Source organism: Schistocerca cancellata, chromosome 2 (genome assembly GCF_023864275.1).
Source record: "Schistocerca cancellata isolate TAMUIC-IGC-003103 chromosome 2, iqSchCanc2.1, whole genome shotgun sequence".
Classification (NCBI taxonomy): domain Eukaryota; kingdom Metazoa; phylum Arthropoda; class Insecta; order Orthoptera; family Acrididae; genus Schistocerca; species Schistocerca cancellata.
This window is the reverse complement of record NC_064627.1, coordinates 747,023,838-747,047,295: the sequence shown is the minus strand read 5'-3', so window position 1 is coordinate 747,047,295 and position 23,458 is coordinate 747,023,838. Positions and strand designations below refer to the sequence as shown.

Below are 23,458 nucleotides of genomic sequence, written 5' to 3'. Positions count from 1 at the left end.
CATCACATTACCTGCTGAGGCCACAGCTTTGAATTCTTTAGTGGGAGATGATGATGCATGCTTCGCATCCCCAGATGTCCCACTATGTTATCCCAATGCGGCATATGCAAATTTAAATCCGTTTGGTTCCTAGGACATTTCGTACCTTTTCTTTTGAACACTCCTTATAATTGGCAAATGAGTTTTCAGCGAAGATATTATTTGAATCAAGCAGTTAAAATACTACTCCACATCATTGATTTGATTAATGCAGGAAGACAAAAATACCAGTAGTCCAAGCCCAGTGTTGCCCACACCAAAACAGAGTTTATTTGCAGTTTTCCTTCGTGTGCTTATAATAAAGCAAACTGGTACCCATAAGAAGTAGTAGGAAACCCTGTACTAATTACTTATTAGACTCGATTTCTTCAGTTTCTACCAACATGAATATTCTGTGTCTGTTGCCCTCCAGAGCTTCACACTGGAAGATATGATGTGTGTGGCTTCATCATCCTCATCACATAGTCTACGCTTAGGGGCTTCTTCTTCTTCTTCTTCTTCTTCTTCTACTACTCCTCCTATACTTATCATGTGTAGATGTTTCTTAAAGTTCTCGTGGCCATTAAGTTTAATTTTTTTCCTGTTCAAGTTCAGGATTACAGAACTTTTCTTGAAACATGGCTTCGACATCATTAGCTTACCATGTTTTTGATTTTGGATCATAGTCCAATATTCTACATGCTACCACCTGATCCAGCTATATGGTTTTGATTTTATCAGCACATTGGTGATGGATGGGACATGGTCTGTCCAATAAATGGATTCGTTGCCCCTGTCATGGCCTGTCCATCGGCTTGTTCATTGGCATTAATTCCTGAGTGACCAGGGTTCCACAGCAGGTTTATCTTGTTGCTTTCCCCTAGTCTTCCAAGGACTTCATGGCATTCTGTAATGATCTTTGATTTAATAGCAAGAGCTGATAAGAGATTTCAGAGCCACTTTGCTGTCTGAATACGTGTAGATGCTATGATCTTTATATCACCTACTCAAATTCTCCTTCACCCACACTCTGATAGTGGATACTTCCAATTGGGATACTGTGGCTAGCTTTCCTAGAGAGACCTTTCTCTCTCTGGTCCAGGTTGTACACTAAATACTACCGCCCCATGTCTCCTGAACAGTGTTGTCGTTCGGTCTACACTGTTCTTCCAACCTTTCCTGAGTTGAGGATGAGGGACGCTATTCTTACTTTTAAAGACACGGTGAGATTTCTGGCGCTCATTTTTGACTCGAAGCTCACGTGGTTACCTCATCTTAAAGACCTGAAACGGCGGTCACTTAAGGCTTTAAGTATTTTAAAATGTCTCAGCCACAGTACATGGGGAGCTGACAGGACTTGTCTGCTCCAGTTTTACAGGGCGTTTGTGCGGTCTCGGCTCGATTACGGGTGCACGGTGTATGGGTCTGCGAGGCCTTCTTACTTAAAAATGTTGGAAGTTGTGCACCATGAAGGGCTTCGGTTGGCCACTGGGGCATTCCGAACTAGCCCCAGACCCTGCCTCTGTGCAGAGGCTGGTGAACCGCCACTTCATATGCGGCGACGGCTACTTACAGTGCGCCAGGCGTATAAAACTTTGTCCACACCATACACCCCTACATACCATACCGTTGCTCAGCCTCCTCTGGCACGATTGTTTCATAACCGGCAATGTGCGATGCAGCCCTATGGGATTCGTGCACAGGATTGCCTCGGTGCGATGTCTGTGGCTGGTCTTTGTGTTTTACGTCGCGGTTGGAGCAGATCTCCACCATGGCTCCTCCGGAGACCCAAACTTATTTTAGATTTGACTAATTTTAAGAAAGCTGGCACACCAGATTTTACGTTCCAATCTCTGTTTTTTAACATTTTAGGTGTGCATCACGGTTTCACTGTCGTTTATACTGATGGCTCCAAACAGGAGACTTTCCTTGGCTGTTCTGTGGTGTTCCCTGATCATGTTACCCGGTTTCGCCTCCCTGGTGAATATACCGTTTTCGCAGCGGAGCTCCACGCGATCCTGACGGCACTGGAGCAGATGCATCGTGTTCGGGCCGATCGATTTCTTCTCTGCTCCGATTCTCTTAGTGCCTTACAGTCACTGCAGAACCTGTACCCGACTGAAGAGATGGTCCAGCTGATACGTGACCAACTGTACTTGCTCCAACGGCGGGGTAAAGAGGTATCCTTCTGCTGGGTGCCTGGTCATGTCGGCATATGGGGCAATGAACAGGCTGATCGGGCTGCCAAGGAGGCCTGCAGAGAGCAGGATGTGGTCCAGTGTCCTATCCCCTTGCAGTCAGTCATCGCTGCACTCCACAGGAAGTGCATGGAGTTGTGGGAGGACAAATGGCTGGTGGTGACGGCCAATAAACTGCGGTCGGTAAAGTCGACCACTCGGCCGTGGCCTTCCTCCTGCCGGCTGCTCAGGCGGGAAGAGGTGGCGCTCACACGTCTTCGGATCGGGCACTGTCCTCTGACACATAGCTATTTATTATGGCGGGAGGATCCTCCGTTTTGTGATGCTTGTGGTGTGCACATCTCTGTCCGGCACATTTTAACAGACTGCGTTTTATACCATGATGCAAGGGCAGAAGCACAAGTTGATGGGGATCTGCCCTGTGTTTTAGCTAACGATGAGACGTGTGTGTCTAGGGTTTTTAAGTTTTGTGATGTGTCTGGACTCTGGCCTAAACTTTTAGGCTGGCGGTTTTAGTGTATTGCAGAGTGGCTGACTCCTCCCTTTTTTTCTTGCGGTCAGCCAGCCACTTCCATCTGCTCCATTGTTTTAGCTCCCTCTACCTTTTTCTTCCTGTGTTGTCCATGTTTTACTGCTGACGCCCTGCTTCATCCCACGCTTCGGTGTGGGTGAGCACATATTTTTCCATGATTGTTCCCTGTGTTTTATGTTCCGTTTGATGTAAATGTTCTGAGTTTTTTTCTTGACACCCGTCTCACTATGATACTGAACGGGCGCTGAAGACCTTGCTGTCGTGCGCCCACAAAACCCTTCTACTACTACTACTGTTCTTCCAATTGTTACATTGAAGGGTTTATTGAAGCAGTGGGAAGTTAATGTGTGGTCAGCTGACATGTGCCCGACCATTCCTATATTTACCACACATCACTATATTGATGTGAGATTTGGATGCCCAAAAGGAATCCTGTTATTTCCGGTTTTTAACCTGTATGCTCCTGCCGCTTCCTCCATTGTAAACCAAAGGCATAATACGAGCATGTTGAGCATGGTCTCCATCCCAGCAGTGGGTGTGCTGTTGATTCCACTACGCAGGCCAATCTATGCACCTTGCCATCTTCTGTTCTATTTTATTCCACCAAATTACAGTCCCATAAAATATCATAAATCCTATTACAGTGGTATATTCAGTACGTACTCCTGACTTTAGTTGCCAGTATTTACTGCAGGCCCTTCTAGTGCTCATAAGAGTACTTTATGTGCTGGAACATATACTCTTATAAGAGGGGTCTGTGATAGTTTTGCATCCTGTGATATACTTAGATACTTCACTACTCCCTCCAGTGATAGAGTTTCATCTAGGAGCTTGAGATTCCAGTGTGTGTGTGTGTGTGTGTGTGTGTGTGTGTGTGTGTGTGTTGGACTTGCTTCCTTGTAAATGGTACTACAACATTTTTCTTGGGACTTGCCCCTAGATCCTGTTTTCTGCACCAGTTTTTCACAGTGACTAGAGTACATTGTGCCAGTGTGCTAATGGTACTAGCAAATTTGCCAAGTATTACTATGAATAAATGGCATCTTGTAACAATCTTTGATCTCATAGCAAGAGCTGATAAGAGATTTCAGAGCCACTTGGCTGGGATGGGGACAATGCTCAACATGCCCTTATTATGCCTTTGGTTTACAATGGAGGCAGCGGCAGGAGCATACAGGTTAAAAACTGGAAATAACAGGATTCCTTTTGGCCATCCAGAATCTCACATCAAATGCATCCGTGGCAATAGTAGCATCTAGTATGTAAATCTCCAGTGAGTTCATTCGTCACTAGGCAGTGGGGACAAGACCCCTCGTTTTGGACACTCCCTAGTGCTATTGATCAGCATTTCCTCATTCATCATGGTAGCTGCTACCTTTCATCTACTTAGCATGGTCTTAAGCCACCTGCATATAGCAGTCTCAGTGATGTGTTCTTCTGCAGCTCTAACCATGGATTCAGAGGTCATATTGGTAAATGACCTCTTGATATCCAGGAAGATGCAGAGAGCTATTTCCTGAAAGTGTAGAGCTTTTTTTACCTTTCCAACAAATTGGTGGTGCTGCTGCTTCTCATGATTTACCTGGTTGATATGAATGTTGGTTTATTTGCAAAGTAACCTCAGTCAGCTTCTTCTCCCTCACATGCGCAATGACCAGTTTTTCTAATTTCTTTTGACGAAAGGAGGTCAAACTGTTCAGTCTCATATCCTTGCCTTGATATGATCAGTTCTCCCTGGCTTCAGTATGAAAACAATCCTCAATCAGTTCTCCCTGGCCTCAGAATGAAAAAATCCTCAGTGTGCTCCAAGCATTAGGAATGATTCTTGCTGCTAGGTGACCTAAATGGTTTACATTGTTCCACCAAGGTATATTTCTATTTGTGATCTTCTTGTTGATTGTACAGTTTTCTAAATATGCAGTTGTAATGGCAGATGTCTCTGCATCTGCCATTTCCTCAACGTCTCTATTTTGTTCCTTATTGAAGTTCTGACTTCAGATAGGCATGAGTTTAGGTCTATCTCATATGAGACCCAGTCTGTTTTCCTGATATTCCTATAGGGCATGGTCTGTTTAACACTCATTTCAACTTCGTACACTGATCAGCCAGAACCACCGACCTACTATCGATGTAAACCCAGCCAGCCAATATCAGTGCCAACTGTCGAGGAATGACTGCTAGCCATCCACACGCACGGTACATGTAGTATCAGTGTAGAATGGAGAAGGCGCGCAATCTGTCTGGGTTTGACCGAGGGCAGATTGTGGTGGCCCAGAGGCTCAGCATGAACATTTCACAAGCTGTATGACTTGATGGGTGGTTGAGGAGTGCTGTGTTGAGTGTGGCAAAACTAAGGTGAAACCATGTACATATATCATGGGGTTGGGTGGTCACCCCTCATTACAGATGTTGGATGTCGTAGGCTGGGCAGGCTGGTAAAACAGGACAGACAGTGAACTGTGGTGGAACTAACATCAGGTCCTCCAGTGACCTACCAAGGCCTCATTGTTTCCATGCCACGATGCATCACTACTGTTATCTGGCTAATGGGTAGGTGGTCATAATGTTCTGGCTGATCAGTCTATCTACTTAATGTACATCTGGTCAGATAATGATGGCTCCATCACCATGTACCATTGTTTGACATAACTATCCATTAGGGTGTATCCAAAAGTTATGTTGATTACTTCTTCCCTACCCCTGTTCAAGATTTCCAGATTATTTTCTAGCAGAAATTCAAGTAGGTTCTCACCTTCACTGCTTGTGTCACTGCCCCCCCCCCCCCCCCCCCAGACTGTGGGGATTGGGATCAAACTTACCCGCAGTCTTCATGAGGAAGATTAGCTGAGGCCAGTACAATTTCCCTTGTGCTGTTTCCTCATGTTGTTTCATCCTGTTCGTCAATAAGTTCCCGAACAGATGTGCGGCATCAGTATGAATGAAATTCCATTCTTTCCATAAATGCACGTTCTGGAGATCTTTAGATTCCAGCATACATCAACTTACCTCCAGTTCCTCTGAGGCCTAAAATACCTCCTTCACATAGATAGGGTTACAGGATCAGGGCCACATCCATCCATTGTCTTCCCAGGAAAAGACTGATGGAGGCAGTTGCCCCTTTACTGTGTTGCAGGTTTAGCTGCAAAACCTGCCATCTCCAATTCGCTGCCATGGTTGCTTCCGATGTCTTTGATTATGCTGACGGCAACCTGCGAGTACCCTAAGTACAATTTCAGGTCCTGTTCTCACATTGCTGCCAGGAGTTTCTCGCCAACTTCTCTGTCAAGACCTTCGGTTCTGCACTCGTATTTTTTAGAACAGAGTTTTGGAGGAGTATCCATAAGAAGTTTTGCTACCCAAATTGGGTTTCGAAGAACTAAGCTGCTATCTTGACCAGTAGCTTTGCCGTCCCCCACGGATATATCTCGCGCACCACCTCCTTAACCATTCCACTGTTTCCCTCTTCTCAGAGACGAAGTGAAGAACAGATAGACCCTCCTGAGTTAGGGTACTCGACTTGTATGTCCCCTCCCCCAAATCTTCTCAAAGAGAACCAACTGAGCAAGTTCCTTTACTGCAAGGTGATGCTGACTGATGGCTGTACTTCTTGGCTATCTGCTGACCTGATAAACAAGATTGCAGTGCTATAGATCTGTTTCCCTATTTCCTGCCTAGGCTTTTTCTGGATCCATTAATCCTGAAAAGTGGGACTAGTAGACTTCTCCCCTATTCTCTGTTGGCGGTAGAAGGGGTCTGATCACCCCGTTCACTCTGACACTATCTTTTTCTTTTTGGAGGTCTTTGATTCAAGACATTTTAGTTCCATTCATTTATGTTAAGGATCACATAAATAATGAGGAGGTACTGAATAGAACTGGAGAGAAAATAAAATTTGTGGCACAACGTGACTAGAAAAGGGGATCAGTTGGTAGGACACATTCTGAGACCAAGGGATCACCAATTTAGTACTGGAGGTAAGTGTGGGGGGGGGGGGGGGGGGGGGGGGGGGGGGGGGTAAACGTCATAGAGGGAGACCAAGAGTTGAATACAGTAAACAGATGCAGAAGGGTGTTGGTTGCATTAGCTACTCGGTGAGAAAGGGGCTTGCACAGGATAGCATGGAGAACTGCATTAAACCAGTCTTTGGACTGAGGACCACAACATGTGTTTTTGGAAGCCATTCTTTACCTTCCTTGTCTGTTTTTCTTTGAGGAATTTCCTCCCCTGAGCCCCAAACAAGGATTTGATCTTGATCTGGTCCAACTTCTCAGTAACAGTTTCCACTCGGTGGACTGGTCTATTGCCCGATCCAGTTGCAGAAACAGCTTCCATTGGTTCAAGCCCTTATTCTAGGGTGATTGACAGCTCATCAAGGCCCACAATTTTGGTTTTATTTTTTTTTATGTTTACCATTGTGGCCCCATGAGAATTGAGGATCTATTTGGTCAACACCATGGAACCCCACGCAGTGCGAGGCTACTTACTCAGGGAGGTCACCCAATATTCTTGAGACATCATTAATGATACATCTTTGCATGTGCCTCTGATTGTGCGGCACAGATTGCCTCTCACTTTGTGTAGGATGTTTGGGAATTGGGAAAGGACTGTGGGAGTGGACAGGAGCGAAATGGGACGTTGAGGGACATTCTTCGTCTGGTTTGTCTACTGAGGCCTATCTGGCTTGGGAGACCCTGCCAGCAGCTGGCAGCGTAGCCCTCAGCTTCTTGTGAACGCACAAACCATTCTCCCGCAGGAACAGTACTCCTACCATGTGGTGTCCACCGGAGAGGACTCTGTATTATTATACTTGGATGCAGATAAAGGCCATTGATCTGCTCACTTCAGTCTTCCAAGTATTTAGAGGCACACATGTACTGAAAGATTTGTAGCAGTCATACATTCATACCAAACCAGGGCCAAAAAACTAAAGAAAAGTTTCAAGGCTTGAGAAAATTTTTAAAAGAGCTTTGTTTTTATTTATTATGTAGTGTACGGTGTAATGCATCACTTGAATTAAATATAAAAGGTATGCAATACAAATATTAAGTATGCATTTAAATCATGCATATCATATGAAAATAAGAAAATAGAAATAAAACTACAGAAAACCAGAAAATTTATAGAAAGACTATTACACCCGAATGTATATTTTGCTGCTATATTATACTGCTTTTTTGATTGGAAGCAGGAATTCCGAGTGGTCACCCATGAAGACTGTCAAAGGGCAATCTTAAACTGTTTGTTTGCCTAGCAGTTCCACAATTGCACTTGAGAGAAGCCATTTTCTCCCATCTGTATGCGTCAGCCTGTCTACCACAGTTTGTTTGAATTCTATTCAGGATAGAGCAGGTTTTGTGAGGCCCGTCAAATCCGTATGATGTGGTGGTTAGGTGAGGCATATTGTGAAAAGTGAGGTGTGACTGTGTGGTCCATTCCTCTTACCAGCAATCAGTTAGGCTGAATATATTTTAATCCAAAATTATTGTGCTTTTTAGGGGTAGATATCTAGAATGCTGTCTGGTTTTCTCACATTTGGGGGCGTCTTATTGGATTTGTAAAATAAGGTTGTTTTCAGGCTTGAAGAAAATAAATACCAACAGCCGTAATTTTATTAATTATTTTCATTGGACTACCAGTTTCAGTGCCCCATTGGCACCATCTTCAGTCCCTTATACGCATAGCTAGATAAGTCATCTAAACATCCATGCTATTATAGGGATCTCTAATTTCAGCTGGCTTCTGTATATTTCTGAAACTCCTGCAAACATGGACTATCCGCACCTCTAACAACAACTCATTAGAGATGTGAAGGGTCCATAACTACAGAGAAGTTTCAGAAATCTATGGAAGCCAGTTGAAATTAAGTGATCCTTATAACAGTATGGACATTTAGATGACTAATCTAGCTATATGTATAGGGTCGGAAGATGGTGCCATTAGGCACCGAAACTGTTACACCAATCAAAATAATAAAATGACTGTTGTCAGTATTTATTTTCTTCAAGTCTTTTACCAGCTGCCGTCCCGTTCCATTTATTCAGGATGGAACTACAGGAAGGTTGTTCTCGAGGTTTATTCTGAGTGTTTTCTCTCATTTCAGGTGGGGCTATATTGCTTAATACAGGCAGCCAATAGGTTAGGATCCCCTTTATTGTGCTATTGTAATGTGCATAGTTCAGTTTAGGTGGACATTGATGCAACTAGCCAAACAACTGCACAATATGCTGTTAGCGAATAGATTAGATGTAAAGGTGAAGTCCATAGCATAGCATCTGAAGACCCTCACACCCCATGAAGTGCCGGCAAATTTCTGCAAGATGTTACTGTTGTTTCTAAATCTGACAGCTGTGTTTGAGAGATGATTCTTGAATCTCAGTGTTCTTCTGGGCTAACACCTAGATATTTTGGGTGTTGATTGAGGGATAGTAGCTTGTACTCAAAGTGAATACTGTGTTCACTGTTGGCTAGCACCCCCCCCCCCCCCCCCCCCCCCCCAAATCGTATATCATATTCAAACTTCCATCAGGTGGTTCAGGCATATCAGCTATGTATATTGGCAGAAGTTCATTGTTTAGCTTCATTTATTACCCATAACCACTTGGAAGCATCTATTAGGAAGCCCAACATTGACAAGGTTGATGCTAGTTTAGCAGTAGATTGCATTTATGGCATTTAATATCATGCCCAACTGTTTTGTATGCTGCCGTAAGGTTGATAAGCTGATACTGCAGTGTTCTATGGCATTCCAGTGTAGAAGCTGAGTTCCAAATTTTCATTTGTGTGAAACCAAGTTTGACAGATATATCCAATTTTTGCTAAATTTTTAATTGTGTCAGTGCTCTTGTGTATGGTGGTATAATGAGTTTTTTCAAGCATTTGTGAGTGCTGTGAAAAGCTAGCACTATGGCATCAGTTACAAACTTGTCCTTGTTAGAAACTTTTGACCACAGTATCCTCACTCAAAACCAATTGTTCTCTAATTTCATCTCTCTCTCTCTCTCTCTCTCCTTTTTTTTTTTTAGGGGGGAGGCGGCAATGGGGATGTGACGTGGCAGCTTTCTTTCCTGCATCATCTCAGCAGAGCATATCATTTCATTTGAGAGTTGTTACGAGCTTCCTGCTAGAAGGGACTCATTTTGATTTTCCTGTGGTCTTTTAAGTTTCAGTTGTAAACTTCTTGCGTGTTTGTGTGTTTACTAAGCACAGTCCCACTTTCAATAACTGGATAGTATTTTATTCCACCACCTTTAGTATGGAATGGATAGAGCAGTCTGTGTTAGCTGTGATCAGATGAAAGCTGAGTTGATTACTCTTCACTCACAAAGCCCTTTTGGGATATGGCTGCCGAGGAGGGGAAGAAGTCCAATGTACACTCTGTGTACATATCAGAGGGAGTAATGCCAGATGTAGAACGGGTGTTTCCTCATGCCGTGAAGAGCGAAGAGTTGCAGCCAGCTGTAGGGGTGGCTCATGTTGTTACTAACAATATGTTCTACTTTGGATCAGAAAAGATTCTGGTTTTGGACTGCTATTTGAAATGGTAAAGACTCCCAGTCTTGCTTGGGGATGAAACCTTTGATACAGAGCTGAGTGAAGGGTCTCAGTCAGAGGCTCAGATGGTTCTGTGACCATTTAGGCTGTGGATTCCATGACGTGTGCCATAGGGTTGTGGGCTTTTGAGTTACACTTAATAGGGCAGGGGTCCATTACACACAGGAGGCGGCTACATTTGTAGCAAGCACTGTGTGGAGTGGATTAGGTGTATTTTAGGTTAGAGGATCTCAGAAAAGCACAGAAAGGGCTTCAGTCTCAAAAGGGTGCAGGGCAAACACAGGACGAGGGTAGACGTAGGAACAATCGGTATTGTAGTTGCAAATTGTCATAACTGTGTTGGGAAAGAACCAGTGCAAGCACTAAGAGAAGGCACTGAAGCTCAAATCGTTATATAGGTATTGAAAACTGGCTCTAGCTGGAGATAAGTTCAGCCAAAATTTTTAAAAAGACCCTTGCTGTATTCATAAATGATAGATTACAACAGTTGATGGTGGAGTGTTTAGTGCTATTAGAAGTAGTTTATCCTTTATTGAAATTGAAGTAGACAAGTTCTATTGTTTAGTATGGTTGGAGATTATAGTTGAAAAGTGGAACCAGTTAGTAATTGGTTCCTTTTACTGACCACCACACCCTCCGAGGCCCCACCCCCTCCCCTTACTGACTCAACATGACACAGGTTCTGAGCACTAAACAATTCAAAGAAAACTTGTGTCTCATTTCAGATAGGTACTGCAGATCGTGGTCTAGTGGCTAGTGTTGCTGCCTCTGGATCACGGAGTCCTGGGTTTGATTCCTTGCCGGTTTGGGGATTTTCTCCTCCGAGGGACTGAGTGTTTGTGTTGTCCTCATCATTTCATCATCATTCGTGGAAATGATGAAATTGGATTGTGTAAAGATTGGGACTTTGTTCTGGCACTGATAACTCCGCAGTAGAGCGCCCCACAAACCAATCATCATCATCAAATAGGTACCCCCATTCTTACTATTATACACTCCTGGAAATGGAAAAAAGAACACATTGACACCGGTGTGTCAGACCCACCATACTTGCTCCGGACACTGCGAGAGGGCTGTTCAAGCAATGATCACACGCACGGCACAGCGGACACGCCAGGAACCGCGGTGTTGGCCGTCGAATGGCGCTAGCTGCGCAGCATTTGTGCACCGCCGCCGTCAGTGTCAGCCAGTTTGCCGTGGCATACGGAGCTCCATCGCAGTCTTTAACACTGGTAGCATGCCGCGACAGCGTGAACGTGAACCGTATGTGCAGTTGACGGACTTTGAGCGAGGGCGTATAGTGGGCATGCGGGAGGCCGGGTGGACGTACCGCCGAATTGCTCAACACGTGGGGCGTGAGGTCTCCACAGTACATCGATGTTGTCGCCAGTGGTCGGCGGAAGGTGCACGTGCCCGTCGACCTGGGACCGGACCGCAGCGACGCACGGATGCACGCCAAGACCGTAGGATCCTACGCAGTGCCGTAGGGGACCGCACCGCCACTTCCCAGCAAATTAGGGACACTGTTGCTCCTGGGGTATCGGCGAGGACCATTCGCAACCGTCTCCATGAAGCTGGGCTACGGTCCCGCACACCGTTAGGCCGTCTTCCGCTCACGCCCCAACATCGTGCGGCCCGCCTCCAGTGGTGTCGCGACAGGCGTGAATGGAGGGACGAATGGAGACGTGTCGTCTTCAGCGATGAGAGTCGCTTCTGCCTTGGTGCCAATGATGGTCGCATGCGTGTTTGGCGCCGTGCAGGTGAGCGCCACAATCAGGACTGCATACGACCGAGGCACACAGGGCCAACACCCGGCATCATGGTGTGGGGAGCGATCTCCTACACTGGCCGTACACCACTGGTGATCGTCGAGGGGACACTGAATAGTGAACGGTACATCCAAACCGTCATCGAACCCATCGTTCTACCATTCCTAGACCGGCAAGGGAACTTGCTGTTCCAACAGGACAATGCACGTCCGCATGTATCCCGTGCCACCCAACTTGCTCTAGAAGGTGTAAGTCAACTACCCTGGCCAGCAAGATCTCCGGATCTGTCCCCCATTGAGCATGTTTGGGACTGGATGAAGCGTCGTCTCACGCGGTCTGCACGTCCAGCACGAACGCTGGTCCAACTGAGGCGCCAGGTGGAAATGGCATGGCAAGCTGTTCCACAGGACTACATCCAGCATCTCTACGATCGTCTCCATGGGAGAATAGCAGCCTGCATTGCTGCGAAAGGTGGATATACACTGTACTAGTGCCGACATTGTGCATGCTCTGTTGCCTGTGTCTATGTGCGTGTGGTTCTGTCAGTGTGATCATGTGATGTATCTGACCCCAGGAATGTGTCAATAAAGTTTCCCCTTCCTGGGACAATGAATTCACGGTGTTCTTATTTCAATTTCCAGGAGTGTAGTTGGTAGGGACTTCAATCTACCCTCACTATGTTGGCAAAAATATGTTTTTAAAGTCAGTGGTAGCATAAAGTGGAATTTTAGCTTTCTCCAAAAATTATTTTGAACAATTAGTTCAGGAGCCGACTCGAAGTGTAAATGGTTGTGAAAACACACTTGACCTCTCAGAGATGAATAATGCTGAGCAAACAGGGAGAATACGGGGTTAGTGTCCATAAGAATGTTGTAGTAAGACAGAAAATCATAATGTCCAAATCCACAAAAAATTATATCTATTTTTAAAAAGCAGATAAAAATTCGCTAGAAGCTTTCCTAAGAGAGAGTCTCCACCTCTTCCAAGCTAACTATGTAAGCATAGATTGTGTGGCTTAAATTGAAAGAAATAGTATTGACAGCAATTTAGACATACATAGCAAATGAATTAATAAGATTGTATCTAAATTGAAGATGGATGGGGGAGAAAGGAAAGAAAAGGGAAGGGATTACTGATGTCAGCTGCGTAGGGACATTACGCAGAGTCAACAGTGACAATTGAAAATGTGTGCCAGACCAGGATTGGAACCCATGATCTGCTTACTTGGCAGGTGCATTAACCACCGCATGTCCAAAAGAACAGACACCATACCCATGATATTCAAGACTGTCGCAGAAGCAACGAAAAAGTATGCCAATTTTAAAAGAATGCAAAATCTCCAAGACTGCAGTGTTTTACTGAAGCTAAAAATTTAGCATGCACTTCAATGTGAGATGCTTGCAATAGTTTCCACAGTGAAAGTCTTGTCTTGAAATCAGGCAGAAAATCCAGAGAGATTTGATTCTTATGTGAAGTACACGACCAGCAAGACACAGTCAATACATTCACTGCATGATAACAATGGTATTTTTACCAGTGACAGTGCCATTGAAGTGGAGTTTTCCAAAATTCCTTCACACACACACACACACACACACACACACACACACACACACACACACACACAAAAGAAAAAAAAAAAAAAAAAAAACACCACTCCAGAGTTCAAATCAGGAATGACTACCAACATGAGTAACTTAGACATAGATATCCTCGGTTTAGTGCAGCAGTTTAAATTATTATAGACAAAGCCTCCGATTCAGATTGTATATCAGTCAAGTTCCTTTCAGATTATGCTGATACAATAGCTCCATACTTAGCAGTCAAATATGAGGGGTGTTTGAAAAGTCCGTGCCAAAATAAAAACTACTTACATGTTTGGGGTAACCCTTTTTTATTTTTTGACATAGTCTCATTTTAGACTTATGCACTTCGTCCAATGCTGTTCTAATTTGTTGATCCCTTCTGAATAATAGGAATTGTCCAAGCGTGCAATATAGCTTTTAGTTGCTGCAATCACCTCCTTGTTTGAATAAAATCTATGTCCCACCAGCCATTTCTTCAAATTGGGGAACAAATAGTAGTCTGAAGGAGCCAAGTCTGGAGAATAGAGGGGATGTGAAACGAGTTGGAATCCTATTTCCATTAATTTTGCGACCACAACTGCTGAGGTGTGTGCTGGTGCATTGTCGTGATGGAAAGAACTATTTTGCGGTCCAATCACTGGCATTTTTCTTGCAGCTCAGTTTTCAAATGGTCCAATAACACTGAATATGCACCTGTAATAGTTTTACCCTTTTCCTGATAGACGATGAGGATTATCCCTTGCGAATCCCAAAAGACACCGGTCGAAGGAATGGTCTTCGCTTTCTCCCTTAGTAACCCATTGTTTAGATTGTTGTTTCGTCTCAGGAATATAGTAATGTATCTATGTTTCATCCACAGTGACGAAACGATGTTTTAAGTCCTGCAGATTCTTCCTGAACAGCTGCAAACAATCCTTGCAACACTTCACACGATTCCGTTTTTGGTCAAGCGTGAGCAATCGTGGAACCCATCTTGCAGATAGCTATCTCATGTCCAAATGTTTATGCAAAATATTATGTACCTGTTCATTCGAGATGCCCACAGCACTAGCAATCTCACGCACCTTAACTCTTCTGTCATCCATCACCATATCATGGATTTTATCAATGATTTCTGGAGTTGTAACCTCCATAGGGCATCCAGAACATTCAGCATCACTTGTGCCCATATGACCATTCCCAAAATTTTGAAACCATTTGTAAACTTGTCTAATCGAAGATGCAGACTCACCATAATGTTCATAAGCTGCTCTTTAGTCTCCTGAAGCGTTTTGCCTTTCGTAAAGTAAAGATAGACTAATGGGAAATGGAGCTAATGCATTTGTCGCAGAAAACAAGAAACTTATGTTGAAACTTCCTGGCAGATTAAAACTGTGTGCCCGACCGAGACTCGAACTCGGGACCTTTGCCTTTCGCGGGCAAGTGCTCTACCAACTGAGCTACCGAAGCACGACTCATGCCCGGTCCTCACAGCTTTACTTCTGCCAGTATGTTGTTGCAGTGCCTGCCTTAAGAAGAATGATGATACCTTAGAAAACTAGTTTTAGCTAAATGGGTTGAAACTGAATATTGCAAAAACCCATATGGTACATTTCAAAATCAAACAATCAGAATGTGTGGAACTTAAAATAAAAAGAACATAAAAATCAACCTATGAGAGATGTCAAATTCCTGTGTCTAAATGTGGACAAGAACTTAGGCTGGAAGACACATATTGACTTCTTGTCAAATAAACAAAGCAGATTTGCATTTGCAGTGCAAATACTAGGAAATTCCACTGACATGAGTACACAAAAAATTGCTTATCATAGTTATTTTGAATTTGTCATTAGATATGGGATAATTTTTTGGGGAAGTTCAAATAGGGATCTCGAATACTAAAACTGCAAAAGAAAATTGTCCAACACATGTGTACTGCACAGCAAACAGAGTCTTGTTGTCCATTATTTCGGAAACTACAAATCCTAACTGTTCCCTCCACATATGTTTATGAAATTATAATCTTCCTACACAGCAGACAAAAATTGTATCAGGAGAATCATTTTAATCACACATATAACACAAGAAATAATAATAGTTTCATGCTACCCACACACCAGTTGAAATTATATCCATGGACTCCTTAGTACATGGGGATGGCAATATATAACAAGTTAATGAACAAACACATATTTAATATGAAACCAGAAATTTTAAAAATGAAGCTACAGCAGATTCCGTGGGAGAAATTCTACTATTCAATAGAAGAATTCATAGAGGATGAAATGGGAATTAGAGCAAGGTGTATTATGATGATGATGCTGTTTATTAACATCAACTGTTCTTTGTTTATGGTGAAATTCTACCTCAGTTTGGGTTATTTCCTGTCCCTGAATCAAATGATTTAGTTTATGTACATTATGAGACAAAGAAACCACAATTCACAATTACATTTGCTTCTTCTTTTGCTTACATTTGCTTAACAAACATTTTTGCATTTAGTTACTAGATACTATTTTTAAAATTGAAATACTGATATTTGCAGTGGCGTGAAGCTCAATTTTTTAAATATAATTTTTCATATTAATGTTAATTTTAATTAATGATGTTGAATACCTTGATGATTTCAATCCTTTTCACACCTTAAATCAGCCCATATGCATACGTTTAGATGTTTTACATAATTTACAGTTGCCAATTATGTGATCAAATAGTAATTGGTCTTTTCACCTATTTCTTCTTCTTTCTGCTTATCCTAGTCGTTCTTTGCAGTATGTTGCAGTTGTTTGCATTTAAAATCAATTGACAGCCCTTATATCCAGAGCCAAACTTTTGCAGGTCTTTCTGCATTTCAGTATAACTTTCTGGCATTGCTACTTCCATAAATATAAATGCACTGCCCACAAACGGTCTCACGAAGCTCGGGCACATGCCTGATGCTACTGTAATGTCTGATGATGATTTACTGTTGGTAAGGACCAAATGAGCACCATTTTGTTGGAAGTCTTCAGTCAAGTCACAAACCTGGTCCTAGATTCTGTAATTACATTTTCCTCAGCAGGTGACATTGTAGACTTCCAGAAATCAAGGAAGACGACATTGACTTTGTTGCTACCATCTACAGCGTAATGCGTCTCACAGTCAGACAGAAAGAGCCTTATGCATCTCACAGTCAGACAGAAAGAACTGGCTTTCTCACAATCATTGGTGGAGGATGGTATGTCAGTTCCTACAGTAGAGATAAATGTTCTCTAGAAGACTCATAAAACACAAAAATAAAACATTTTTCATTATTTGGCAACAGATTGCAACAGAAGCAGACAATGCACGTGTACAATGACACTTCTTGAAAATGAGAATGACCTGAGGATTATCCAGTTGCTCTAGAAATATACATTGACTTGTTGCAGGAAGAGTAGCAAATTATTTTGCATCATCTCTGTTGAACCAGATGGGTATACTGTCAAATCCAATGGCTTGCCTTCTATTGAACAAGTTTAGCTGCTTTTTAGTTTGTGATCAGTTATCTTTTTACATGTTGTTTAAGCATGTTTTATTCGGTGCTCAAAAGGGTGAACCATGGTAAAGTCCTCCTCAGTAAACATTTCAAACATGGTATTCAGTATTTTGTCCTGTCAGTCACCGTGCCAGTAGGACCAGTAGTTGCACACTGATGACTGATATATTGGGTAATATTGCATAAGACAAAATCTTCTTAAAGTTCAACTCTCTGGGTAAAATATTTGCTAATTCTTATTCACTCAACACTTCTTGAATCACTCTCATTACACTTGCATCCAGCTTTTGTTTGTCAAAAATCATTTGCCCCTTGCCTGTTAGAGCAACCAACTGCAATGTTCGACTCTCTGAAGGCTTTTCCTCACCCAGGTGATATATTTCTTATTCTTCTTCGTTGACTTTAGATGTCATTGTGTGTGTTTGATGTTGTTGTGTAATGTGTGTTACATATGACAACAGGGTTCAACCTTTAAGATTGATGACTTTGCTGGGCGACTGAAAAGAATATTTATTTTTTACTGTGTTCGCAAAAGCCAATTGAAAAAATATATAATGTGTATTCATTTAGACCAAATGTTTCATACATTTGTAATGTGTTCGTTGTTTTATTTCTAATGCTTTAAACCTAATGTTCTGATGTTTTTCTGTTGGACAGAAAAAATCCACGTAAGCTGAGTGATAAGGATCTCTGGCAGATTTCATCAAAAATTGTTCGGAAGGACTGGCGCAATCTTGGTCGTACATTGGGCATTGAGGAGCAGGTATTACTAAATCTGGAACATGCTCATCACTCCATAGGCTTCCGGGAATGTGCGTATCAGATGTTACTTGAGTGGAAGGGTCGAAAACCTCGCAGTTGTACTTTTGGCGAACTTTATTCAGCTCTCATGCATGAGGACATGGTTTCTGTGGCTAAGCATATGGTCAAAACTGTGACCACACGAGAAGAATCTGATGACTCATCTTCATGATAATGTCTCTGCCGAATTTAAGCATGAACATACTATATCATGCAAACTGATATGTCATAGCAGTTCTGAATAGTGGTGACATTTACTTCGTAATTTTTTAAGTTATTGTGGTAGTCTTTCTTTGATTTTAAGAAAGATGTTTATGTGCTGATAATTTTGTAACTTTTTGTACTCTGACATTTTTTATGTTGCCTCATATGTATAGCTCTTATAAGTTGTGCTGCTCAGATGATTATCCTGTATATTGATTGTATAGTGTATATAATTTAGATGTTGTGTGTTCAGCAGACCGTTCTGTGTTTTAATAGTAATCTGATACTGTCATTTTATCAGTTTCATTCCAAAATGGCTACCTTCAAGTGTATTTATGTGCTGTCTTTGTCATATTGTATTACCACAGAAAAATGATGTTTTATACACTCTTTCTCTTTGCTACTTACCTTGTCAGTGAATTTGTTTTGTGATGAATTATTGGCATCAGTTATATAACCACAAATTTGTGTGTCAGTATTGTTCACAAGCTAGAATTGTCTCTGTTCATGTTGTAATTAATGGTTTATTTTAATTTCCTGCAGTCTTAAATTTTGTTAATGAACTATTTTTGTATATCCTGTGATTCATCATTGCCTACTCACAACAGTTAACAGTCTCAGCTCACACTTCCCCAGACTCCTGAATTTGTTACAAAGAAATTTACATCTGAGGATGTCTTCTCCATCTCGGAAGAGCCTGATATTTTAAGAGTGTCAACCACTGCTTTTATTGACTCCACTTGACCACAGCCAGAGTTTATTTTTTAAAAGTGCTGTCAAAATTGGGAGATTGGTGGACAGTTAAGACAAGTGTGCAGATTTGGTGCTTTATCCAAGTTTTGAAAGTAAACCATATTATGTTGAAATCCTGCTTAAGGCTATGTAATGTTTGATCCATAGTAAATACGAAATAAATTTACAGACCTGAAATTAAATTTTGCAACACTTTCTTTCTTGTATGTGACAATGTTCACATAGATATGCAATTCTTTCACAGCTTTATCTTACAAAAACTTTTTTATTCATCCAGTATGAATTTTACGTGCAAAATTTACTTACTATTCCAAAGATAACTGTGTGTTTTAACCATTTCTGGAAAGAAAATATTCTAAATATTCTCATTTTCCCAGTTTGATTCCTCTATTTAATATAATAACATAAACAGTAACAAATACATACATTCATTGTTCGAATTTTGAAGTTAAAGAATTTTCTCACCACCTCTCTCTGTGAATCAATACACACTGTGTGAATTCCTATTGACTTGGTGATTTTGGCATCATAAACTTTTCTTAAACCTCCCATATAGCAAAGATCACTTTGCACACTTCGATGATGGTTCTCAGCTCAGAGGTATGTGGTTTGAATTATCGTTATGGATGGAATTTTTACACCATTATTTGACTGACAAGGGGATGAGTGGTGGTGGCATTAAGTACCTAATTTGTGAACTTTATCAATGTTCTGGGTTGGATTCCAGTCATCTTTACGGTGTCTCACAAAATGAGAGTTTAACGCTGTTGAACCATTTATCAAATGAGGATGACCTTTTTGGTGCTATCGGAGAGAAATAGGCTATATGTCTACATTTTGTTTCACCCTCTTCCTTCTCGCCATAATCACCACCACCACCAACAACAACAACAACAGTTTTCTGATGAAATTTTCTTCAGAAACCAGCAGAATAATATGTTCATTTCAGAACTAGACTGCAGCAAGCTGCTTACTTGTCATTTTCGCCAAAAGAGACTATATTTGTTTGATATGTTTTACTCCCAAAGATTTCTTTTGGTTGGTGTTATTTACTAAAAAAACATGAGTTCTGTTTGTAGCACTGTTTAATACTTCAGATTTTATATCTCATGACTCTCATAAGTTACTGGTTATTTTCCTCCATAATTTTTATTTCTTCATATAAAATTCAGGAAATGCTTGTTACAATTCATCTTTGTGCTTTGCTGTTATTAACTTTTTGCTATTATGCGTTGTTGATGTTTTAGATCTAGATACTTCATATATTGAAAATTATCCCATAGTACTCAGAGTTCTCTTGTATTCCTAGCACTGTTTGAAATTTTATTACTTGCAAATAATATTCTGTTTTCTTGCTTGTATATTGGAAGTAATTGTGATGTCTGTTGACATTGGTATTTTAATTTATTTTGTGTGGGTGTTAATTGCTAAATTTGTAATTATCAAAGATCATCTTTATTTGTGTTGTCCGTTATGCTAAAATGTTTTACGACAGTATTATTTTATGATTTATTTAAATATTTTGCTGGTAAATTGTCTGTGGCCAGTTGTCCTTTCATGAACAGATGCAATAACTTGTATTACAGTTTGGTGAACTGAATTGACTGGTGAGCATCACTGTAATTTTCAAGCTGAAGTAAATTAACCCTCAGTTGTGTACTTAATTCGTGCCAGTGCCTACGTTGATGTGCCAGTAAAGACCATGTGACTCAATAGCAAGGATGAGTGTGAGGATACAAGGAATTTCTTGTAGACTAATATGACTGTGCATTCTGAAATCATCCCAGTTCACAGTGTTGATATGTACAAACTTTATATTTGTTAATTCATTGTTAAAGAATATAAGTTAAATGAAAAGAAAATTAAAAAGTATTGTACAGGACATGAATAGTTTCTGTTGATTGTCCAAGCAAGTCTCTCACCAGAAGACTGATTATTTCTGATAATTCAAATATGGACTGCTGCTTGTAGAGTGGTGTGAATTACTTCCACTTTAATACAAAACCATAACTAACATACGTTTTCCTTCGTCCCTCTTCCTTCCCCTTCAACCCTTCTGCCAGAAGAAACAATCACTGTCTCTGAAAGCTTGCATATTTCATCATCTTCTGTGTGTATTTTCTCCTGCTGCCACTTCATGAGTAGATTTTTTTTATCTATACAATTATATTAACTAATGTTATGTTTTGATCATGGGAGGATAGAGAGAAGCATGTATTTTGAATGTCCATTACGACTTGCAGGGGGAGGATGCACTTTGTCTCAAAATGAAAGGGAAAAGGTGATCTGCAGTTTCCCCACTATCACAAGAGTGTAAAAAATTTAAACCGATTGCTGGTTGATCACGCTAGAAATCAGTGGAAAGAGATTAGAGGCCAAATTTAAAATTCTTAGCTTTTCTTTCTTCTTTGTGTTTTCCTCCTCTTCTTCATTGTCTTCTTCTTCTTCTTCTTCTTTAAAAGTTTCATAGTGTATTTGTATGGTCTTGGGAGCTACAGTGAAACTGCTTACATGAAGTATGTACAACGAAAGTCACTAGAAACTAATGTGCATATGCAAATACATCTCCAACCTCTAACTGAAACCTTAAGCTATTTCACTATTGTAATCAATCATACCAGGACAATCATCAAAAGATATACGAAGAGATGGCTGGGTATCAATGTAATTTCAGACATGTATAGACCATTGGCACATATGTAAATGATTAAGAGTTGTAGTTCTCTGTGACAGAAGAGTCACCGGACACATAAGTGTTGTTCATTGTTTACTATTGTTATCAGGCCTGGTAGGGTGTATGAGGTATGAACAGTGCCAGACATTGAGTGATCACTGAAGGAAAAGCGATGCTACGTGTTTGTGAGAGACAGCATTATTATTATGTTTCAAAGTGGCCTCATTGTGGATCTCCATTTGACTGGCTGGTTGAATCGTGCATTATACAAATTTGTAATACATTCAGAAGTGACAGTGGCCTGATGTTGGATTGCATGGGAATGTGAGGGCAGAAATATTTGTCATCAAGGTCCCAGTGCACCATATCTGAACACCTCAAGAGATGATTGCCATATTGTGCACCAAGCAAGTTTTAATCCATCACATCAACACTTGTGCTCTTGCAGTCTGAAAAAAAGTAATGGACTCCTAACATTCTGTGTCGTCGCATACCATTACTCAGAGACTAACAGCAGGTGGACTAGGGAATTACCATCTCATGCCCTGGGCTGACGTTAACACCACAGCATAAAGAGCTATGTTTGGAGTGGTAATGTGACTGGGAAGCATGAATGGAATCATGTTGTGTTCAGTGATGAATCATGTTTCTGCACTACCCTGGCTGACCCTCATCGAAAAGTATGGTGAGCAGTCCCATTGTTCCTATGTTTAGGACAGGCATAGCAGTGTTGCTGTAATCAGCACGTTTGGAGCTATTAGGTTGTGGCTGATATTGGTAGAGGGAACTGTGATGGTACAACAATGTGTCATGGACATCTAGAATCTGCAAGTATTACTTCTTATGTGGCGGTATTGTGGAACCGTTTTTCAGTAGGACACTGCTCCTCCATGCAGCACATGTCTGAACTTTCTGTGTTGTTTTCAGCTACTTCCGTGGCCAGCAAGATCCCCAGATCTGTCCCCAATAGAATGTATGGGACCACATTTGAGGTCAATTCTGTCACAGTGTCAGTATCCGGGATATCAAGGACTAGTTGCAAATAGTTGTTGGCCAGCTTGCCTCAGTAGAGGATACAACACCCAAATCAGTGTGAGCATCCAGGCCAGGTGGGGCATATCATCGTACTGATAATTGGGCATATGCTGCTAAGTTATTTGTGAATTTGACTCAATTTTGTAATCACTGAAATAACATCACATACCCTCTCAATTTGTGATGTTCAATTTCGTACCCTCCTCTCTTTCAGAATGCTTCACATTTGTCAGGCAGTGTATGTGGAATAATTTGATGAATTTGAATTATGTGCCACTTGACATATTTTTCTGTTATTAGTCCCATGTCTCTTCATATATCTTATCAGTAGTTTTTATTGTTGTTCATCCTATTACTTGAAACTGTCTGTGTGTGTGTGTGTGTGTGTGTGTGTGTGTGTGTGTGTGTGCTTTTATATCACTTCTATGCACTCGGTATCTTTTTTACCCAAAGTTCAGTTATCTGCGTCTTGTAAAAGCACGTGCTACATAATGGACTGAGTGAAATTCTTCATGGCCGTTACTTACCATCAAGAGGCAAAATGTGCAGTACTAGACCCATATAAAAGTTTAAAACTATCCTAGTTTTCAAAACTTACCAGTTTCTTTGCTGGAGAGGAGAGGGATAGTTTGAGGAATATGAGAAGGATGTGTAGCCCACTGAGACTCTAGAATGAGAAGGATCATCCTGTAGTGAGGACAAGCATGAGTGCCTCTTCCTACTACTCCTCCTCCTACTCCTCCTTCTCCTCCTACTACTACTACTCCTCCTCCTCCAGTGCTTGTATGAGGATAACCAAAACTTCGTTTCATCGCTTTGTCAGAAGATGATGGTAGTGGCA

General features: G+C 41.5%; 1 protein-coding gene across 1 annotated transcript in view; it reads left to right on the top strand.

The window, feature by feature from the left end:
• The window catches only part of LOC126162561 (uncharacterized), a 113,948-nt gene extending 94,166 nt beyond the window's left edge, over positions 1-19,782 (top strand). The window contains exon 10 of the mRNA XM_049919150.1: positions 17,808-19,782. Coding sequence (XP_049775107.1) covers positions 17,808-18,123 — 316 coding nt within the window. The 3' untranslated portion in view covers positions 18,124-19,782. The remainder of the gene's footprint in view (positions 1-17,807) is intronic.
• Positions 19,783-23,458: the final 3,676 nt, after the last annotated feature.